Genomic DNA, 8,277 nt, shown 5'->3' on the forward strand with positions numbered 1-8,277 from the left:
TGTCTGGATTTCTTTAATCATTTCCACCTTCATATGTCCTTTTAATAGGTTTGAATTCAGTCTACAGAGCATTGCTTTCCTCTCATGTGTCAAGTATAAGGTTATATAGACTGGACTGTGATCTGACAATTCATATTTCTCTACCCTGTATCTGTCCTTATTGCACATCAGAAAATAATCTTCAAATCTTCAAATGTATTGAGTATGGTGATGAAAAATATGCATAATCTCTACATCAGGGGTTCAACTCTCTCCATACATCAATAATACCCAACTCAGACATCATACCTGAAAAAATGTTGTGAACTTTAGTTTTCTGTATTCCTAAAACAGAGGAGTCCAGTTTTGGATTTGGTTTTAGATTTAAGTCTCCTTCACATATCAGAATGCCTTCCACTTCTGATGTCATCAGATCAAACATTTGTCTATAAAACATCCAACTTGAGCTTGGGGGGGTATAGATATTAAGAAGGGTGACCACATCTCCCTCTAGTCTTCCCTTAATCAAAATATACCTATCCTCTTTGCCTCTAACTTCACTAATTTTCTCAAAAGAGCTCTTCCCTGATATCAGTATCGCCACCCCTCTTCTATGTCCTGATTTGTATGATGATGATGAAAATATTTGGTTGAAACCATTTTTCTTGAGTTTTTTGTGTTCTTTCTGTTAGATGAGTCTCCTGTAAAAATATCACTCCTACCCTGTCCATCTTATTCAGCATTTTACATCTTTTAATTGGATAGAGCACTCCATTCACATTATAGGAGGCTACCTTAATCTGGGATTTTTATTTCACCATTTTTCCTGTACCAACAATTTTGTGTCTTTCTCCTACTCTTGTTTCCATAGAAACCTCTTATGCCACAGGAACAATAGTAAACAATGAGAACAGTATGACATACAACTAGAAAAAACACACTGCAGTAAAATAACAAAAAAAAACTTCCTTAAGTGAGGTCAGCTTCTCGACTTTATCTGAGCCCTGTTGGTTGATTGGCTCTAAGGGATAATTTGTCTACCCTGGAGTCAGGGGGCGCTCACTTGACTGATCCAAAAATGAAAAGGAAGTCCAAACTTCCCCTTTAAGTTCTGTGCTCCATCTCACACTCATACCCTGTTCCGGGTTCTCTGGAGGCTTGCAGTTTCTGTTTATATCCCAGTCTTGCTTTGGCTGGATCCTGATCATTCTTCACTTGACTTGTTTGCCATGTTAGCCGTTTAATTCTCTCCATCCAGTTCTCCACTGTTTTAACGAGTGTCACCAAGAGCCCTTTCACCACCACCTCCTACGCTGTGTTAAAGGTGTTTCTCCCTCATAAAACACCTGGAGTAATGGTGTTCAGAAACGTATTACTTTCTCTCTCAGAACTTTTTTAACTTTGTTATATTCCTTTTGTGTTCTCAATATCTCTGATGCGTAGTCCTGGTCCAAAACACTCTCCTCCCCTCATACATGAAGCCTTTTCTGCCATCCTGTCATTATAAGTTCTTCTTTAACTCTAAAGCTCAGTAGTTTGACCACAATGGATCTTGGTCGGGAATCTTGTGAAGGTCATGAATTAAGGCACGATGAGCTCTTTCAATCTTCAGATTAAAGGACAGGGGCAGTTCCAGTTTCTCACTGAGGAGAGCCTCGAAAAAAACAATCATCTACTGGGCATTCTCCTCCGCTCCTTCCTTCACCCCGTGAATCCTGACATCATGTCACCTGCTAGCTTAGTCGGCTTTCTCGTTGACTTCTGTTAGCTCACGTGTCTCTGTTGCTTACTTACTTTGCTCACTGTCTTTCTCAATTCTTAACACAGCTTTCTTTGACAACTTCTTTTGTTTTCCTCTATTCATAATCAATGCCCTTACACAGGGCTTTTACATCTCAGTGTCGGGGAGCCCCTTCTCTATGCAGCTGCCTTGTTTGTGGTGCACCAGAAGTCCTGAAATGACATGTTTATATGGAAATAATATACAGTATGTCTCATTGTACTGGTTTGCTCTCTTAGGTCGCTTTCACACCAGAGCTGTTTGGTCCGCTTTAAACGGACCAGGGTTTGTTTCCTCGGATAGTCCGCTTCGTTTGGGCAGGTGTGAAAGCCGAACTCTGGTCCGCTTGAAAACGTGGGTCTCGGTTCGCTTGCAAGTGAACCCTGGTTCGGTTCGTATGCAGTGTGAAAGCTCACCCGACCAAACACAGGACCAAATGTACGTAGTGACGCTATACACAGTGCATACGCAGTGCATCTAGGGTAGAGGAAGTACAGCGCCCACTCCAAACCAAAACAAACATGGCAAGAGGACAGACGTGGACAGATGAAGAGCTCAAAGCTCTCCTTGAAATATGGTCAGATGACTACATAAACCTACTTCTGACATCCACTCACAAAAACAATGACATTTGTAAACAGTTTAGTGAGAAAAGGGGGGGAATGGGTTTTAAACGATGCTCCATATTTACTGTTGTTTTTCCTGGCCAGGAGGGATTTCCCCTCCTACTTTGTCCAATCGACAAGCGCCCCTTTCAACCACGTGATGCTGCTCAGAAAGTTCGGTGCGCTTTAGAAATCACAGTGTGAAAGCAGGACTGAAACAAGTGATAAATGCAACAATGTTGCGACTTTCAGCTCCCCAATCGAACCAAGTCCGCTTGGTCAGGTGTGAAAACGACCTTACAGGCATAATGCACAAAAATAAATATTCAAATGGGTCGAACCTATGTGTTTTCTTTAGAAGAAATCTAATGTCACTTTTGGACACTTTTGACAGCCAAAATGTGTGCCATGCTTTGTTAAAACAATTATGAAATAATAATAATGTATATAAGGTGCTCCACTGCAAATATTTTAATTGGCAAGTACTTTGTGACAAATAAATACTTCACGTTGCATCCTTTTTGGCTGCACCATCACAGGCCAAACATACACTCATCCAAATCCAAATGGTGGCTGGTTTGACCAGGTTTTCTCAAATAATGGCTCACTTGACCGCTGTTATCCCTGCTAGCAAGGGTTCTTACATGCTTGCTAATAACTTCTCCTAGTTTGGCAGTGTTGCGTTAACACTGACTGAAGTCAGGGGTTCTCAAACTTATCACTCAAAGGTCCACATCTGATTTTTATCCAGAATGACTGGCCATAACAAAATAATATTGAATCAATTAATAAACACCACATCTCTTGTGATTGGACCAGCACAAAACCAAGGCAGACAAGGATTATATGGTTAGTCCATATTTTGTTAATGACTCAAATATTCTTAAAAATAGATTTACACTAGTCGTGAAAATTGTGTATGAGAGAAAAGGAGACACCTTCTGTATCTGCAATTTAGGTGCTGATAGCAGATCCTACAGTGTAACTTTTATCTGTGAACATTCCAGCAACAACAAACAACACTCTCCAGCAGTTAAAGTCACCATGACAATGATGGGAAATAAACCAGATTAAAACCACATTCATCTGGGGACAGGATCACTGTGAATGATCTCCAGCTACATTAATATCCCATTTTGATCAATAGTGCATTAAAAAAAAAAAAGAAAGAAAGAAAGAAAGAAAGAAAGAAAGAAAGAAAGAAAGAAAGAAAATGTTACACTTCCTAATGTGTTGTAGCTTATTCATAACACCAAGTGACAGGGGTCCTCAATTACAAAGGCCAGAATTTCTCTGTGGGGGCTAGATTTTAAAAATTAACAAATACATTTATTTAGGCCTCATTAGCCGATTATTGTTTAATATTTAAATAATTTCACTTCCTTGCAAAATTAATGTTATTTTATGAGTCTCTATCAGTATGAACAGACTCCCAAAAACCATGTAAAATCCCTAATGATAACTAGGTGCTGTTCAAGAAAATGCTTTCAGACCCCCACCAAGGAGACAGTCAGTGTTCAATACAAAACCCACAGTTCAACTAACAATGAATGAGACCTTCTTTCAAGTAAAAACTCCTGTTCTGGGACTCAATATAACAGTTTGTCTATGAAAATAAACCAAGTGATGCCTCTTGTATCTTACAATCTTACAGACAAGCCTTGAGATTCTCCTGAGAATCCATTTCTGTGGAGCAGGTGAACTATGAATTATGTACTTTTTTTCAATACAAAACCCACAGTTCAACTACCAATGAATAAGTTTATCTCAATAAAAAAACTCCTCTCCAGAATCCCAGGAAGCAAACAAACATATTCAGCTTGAGATACAATAGAATAGTTGGTTAACAAAAATAAACCTGACACCTCTTGGATCCAACAGACAAGTTTTGGGAGCCTCCATGAGTATCCCTAGAGTGGTTGAACTTTAAAATACTTTTTGGCTCATTGCAAGGGCTTAACAAGATGAATGACCATCACTCTTCGGACAGACTGGGCCTCTTCTACTGGTGAGTTACATCAGATGCGTGCATTTTCTGAATTCACTAATATTCTACGGGCCAGATGGGAAAGTGGCAGGGTAATGTGACCTGCGGGCTGCCAGTTGAAGATATTGGCTGGGTCCAGATCGACTTACGATTAGGTCTGAAAGTGGACCGAGGTCCAAACTTTGAGAAGCCCTGGAGTAACTTATCACATTTAACTTGAATGCGCCAGTTTTGGACAAATTTCGGCAGAGTTGTTCATTTATTAATTAGGCTTAATACATTTGTGTGTCTGTGTGTCTGTGTGCGTGCGTGCGTGCGTGCGTGCGCCTAAGAGAGAGAGATAGAGAGAGAGAGAGAGGGAGTGGGGCAAGGAATGGTTGAATCAATCAAGGCATGGGGCACATGTCTACAATCAAATTCAAATCACATTTTACCCATTTTGAATCACCAAAAAAAAAAAGAAAAAAAAGAAAATCAATGTGTAGTGGTCAATATTAATATTGTGGCATGCTGCTACAAATATTCCAATGTACGGGAAAAAGGAAACAGTGATTTTTAAAACTCAAACAGCATGGCAACATCAATATGAAAGGAAACTGAGTGGTTGTGGTTACTGATTAGACTGACTTTCTTCAGGCCATTTGAGATCATAATTCACTTATGTTATTGTCTTAAAACAACAAATGGTTTATTAACATTTTAGGTCAACTTTGCAAAATAATGATCTGATGATGACATTAACTCAAGATAACAAATGTTCTATTCTATTACTGTTCACAGTATCAAAGTTTCATTAGCTGAGGACAATCCTGGTCATTCTATATTGGTCTAATCATGGTGTCATTCTTCACATTCTTGAGACAAACAGGCATCTGAGAAAAAAAACAGTGCCAAAATGACAGAGGAGTATGGTAGTAGCCCCATGTGTGAGAATGTGTCGACTACATGGAACACCACTGTGTAAGTCTTAAAAAAGCATTTAAAAACAGAAAAATATGCAATTTGAGAAAATGATATATAATATATATGTGATCGTGACTTATATAATAAAATCATGATCACAAGATTATCAACTGTAATTTCCACAAATTTCATAGATGAGGAGCAATTTACCAGTAATGAGTGCTACTATTCAGCACGTGAGACATTTGTATCATATCTTCTGTGGCTTTGGAGGACCCTTATCATGTCTGAGAAAACAATCCTGATGATAAGTGCCTGCAATAGTGGGGGAAAAAAATTGTTCAAAAACCTATTACTGTACAGCATAAATTTGAACACGGTCAGCAAAAACGTGGGGCATATCTGTATTTGTAGAAGCAACAATGTTGAACATACAGGTAAGTGGTGATTAAAAGAAAACCCTCGATTACACAGAAATAATGGGCCCAAAACCATTATTTGGAACTGTGACTACTCCGAATAATGCTACTTACTTTCACTTGAGAATAAAATAGCATGTAATAATGGTAATCATCAGTATCAATACATATTTTAAATTTTTAAGTTAAACCATTCACACTCACACCTATGGACAATTTAGAGTCACCAATTAACCAAAAGAGCATGTTTTGTTCTGTGGGAGGAAGCCAGAGTGCCCAGAGAGAACCCACTCATGCACGGGAAAAACATGCAAACTTTACACAGAAAGGCCCTGCCTGACCCGGGGATCGAACCAGCAACCTTCTTGCTGTGAGGCACGCGCACTACCTGCTTCGCCACCATATAAATATATATGAACCCAAACTTATATTTCAATCTTGACCTTAATTGAAACATTTAGTTTACGATACAATAGCAAGAAAAACAAAAGAATATTTAATATAAGGTCAATTTCAATTATTAAAAATGTGTGTGTGTGTGTGTGTGTGTGTGTGTGTGTATATATATATATATATATATATATATATATTGTTTTTTCTTTTTTTTTTTGGCTGATCTCTCTTTTTTTAATTAAAATTGAACACTCACTATCGCCCACTGCGTAGGAGAGCACGCAGCGACGTGCATTACGCCAATGGAGCTCAGCACTGCCACCTATCAGTGCGGCTCTGTACTTTCTGCCTCACCCGCGGCATTTTCACTGCACATTCATGGCCGATATAAAGAGAGACAGCAATGGGCATGTGCCAACTGCCTGCGTCAGTCAGTGTGTGTGGCACAGCGCTGTCAGAAGTGAGGCACAGCTCATCGCTGCATCATCTCGCCCTTCTCCAATGTATTTGAACAAGAAATGCGTAAATTCAGCAATTTTGACCATAGAAATGTTGAAATCATACAGAAAACAAATTTATAGAACAGTCATGAGCTTAAGTCCGAATTTCCTCCTCTTAATGAATATATAAACAACAGCAAGTTTTTTTCAATTATATTTTAACAGGTGAGGCACTGCCTACCCTGCCTCCCCTGACCGCACGTCACTGGGTTAGGGGCCAGGGTAGTTAGGATAATGAATGTTAATCAATGTAATTTCCTCCTAATTGACAGAATGGAGTATGTGTGTTCGTGTGTGTGGACTTATATTACTCATGCTGTGGCGACATGAATCTGTTTACAAAATTACATTGTGGGGACACATCTTTCTTATGGGAACAAAAGGGCAAGTCCCCATAATGTAAATCATAACATTTTTACGATGAAGACTTGGGTTAAGGTTAGGGTAAGAATTACAGTTACACAAGTAGGAGTTATGGTTATGGTTAGGGTAAGCCACCAGGATATGAATGAGTCCAGGTAGTGTGACAAAAGTGTCCGGAACGGGACTGTCTGTGTGTGTGGGGGGGGGGGGGGGGGGCTCCTTGACAGAATTGCTCTAAGAATAATACACTTACGATATGTAGGCTGGATAAAGAAAGCCGATGAGGTTACATAGTAGGGAGGCTCCGTAACCAATGACCAAGTAAACTGCGATGACACCGATGACAGCTGGGGAAAAAGATCACATGTTTGTCACGCTTTTTTTCACAATTATACTTTACTGAACATACTGCACAGACGATTAAAACAAAAAGGTACAACAGACACTGATTACAATATACTGATTAAAGCAATATTTCATTTCTTGTGTTGAATTATGAGTAAAGGTCAATGCAGCTGCCTCTGCCACGCGCTAAATTCGTCTCTAATATAGCTTTTCCTCCTTGATGCACTCAGTGTTTCTCTGTTTTCTTTCTTTTCTTTTCTTTTTTTTTTTTTTTTACATTCCCGCCTCTATGAACACTCACCGAGAGCGATGTACGTCCTGCTTACTCCAGTTTTTGCCTCGATTTTTGCCAGAACATCTGTCATGAGATTCTTCTCATGGAGAAACTTTTCAAATCTGCTCTTAAGCCGCTCCGCCATAGCTGCACTTCCTTCTATAGCGATGCTGATGAATTACGAAATTGTTCTGAATCAAACTGCGACACTGCTGCAGCCCAATATATCGCTGATTTCAGAGGAGTCAAGTCAGACAGGGTGTACAACACATTCTCCGATTTCAGGCTTCAAAATAATAGCACAGTGTTTATGTCAAGTTGTAAATGTTTTTTGTTTTGGTTTTTTTTACTAGCCTGTATCTGCAAATACTGCATATTAGTATATTACATGTAATTAGAATATACAGGAAATTCTGTCAGACAGAGTACTTTTGTGTATAAACTAAGATTGGAATAGTGAAAGATCGTCTTAAAAACAGTAGCATGACACCAAATCATATTGACATCAGATCTGCTTACAAGCTTTTTTCGGGATCTTTCAACTGACCCATGATCTTCCTCACCAGATGAAGTTTATCCAATTAACAGTTTTTGTATCTCCATGACAGTTGAGCAAAAGTAAGCCACTGATGAAGGCCACAAAACACTATGGAAAAGATAGTAAGTGGATCTGCAATTATAATTTCTTTCTATTTCGAATATGGAGGACATTTGGGTAGCATTCTCCCT

At 39.1% G+C, this 8,277-nt stretch overlaps 1 protein-coding gene across 3 annotated transcripts in view; it reads right to left on the reverse strand.

The window, feature by feature from the left end:
* reep5 (receptor accessory protein 5) overlaps window positions 1–7,808 on the reverse strand; it is a 33,247-nt gene extending 25,439 nt beyond the window's left edge. For all 3 annotated transcript variants that reach the window (XR_013079193.1, XM_076757441.1, XM_076757443.1), the window contains exons 1-2: window positions 7,576–7,808; window positions 7,183–7,276 (exon numbers count right to left, since the gene is read on the reverse strand). Coding sequence is in view for 2 of the 3 variants with exons in the window: in XM_076757441.1 (XP_076613556.1) it covers window positions 7,183–7,276; window positions 7,576–7,693 (212 nt within the window). In the remaining variant the exon portion in view is untranslated. The remainder of the gene's footprint in view (window positions 1–7,182; window positions 7,277–7,575) is intronic.
* Window positions 7,809–8,277: the final 469 nt, after the last annotated feature.

This window comes from Chaetodon auriga, chromosome 19 (assembly GCF_051107435.1).
Source record: "Chaetodon auriga isolate fChaAug3 chromosome 19, fChaAug3.hap1, whole genome shotgun sequence".
Taxonomy (NCBI): domain Eukaryota; kingdom Metazoa; phylum Chordata; class Actinopteri; order Chaetodontiformes; family Chaetodontidae; genus Chaetodon; species Chaetodon auriga.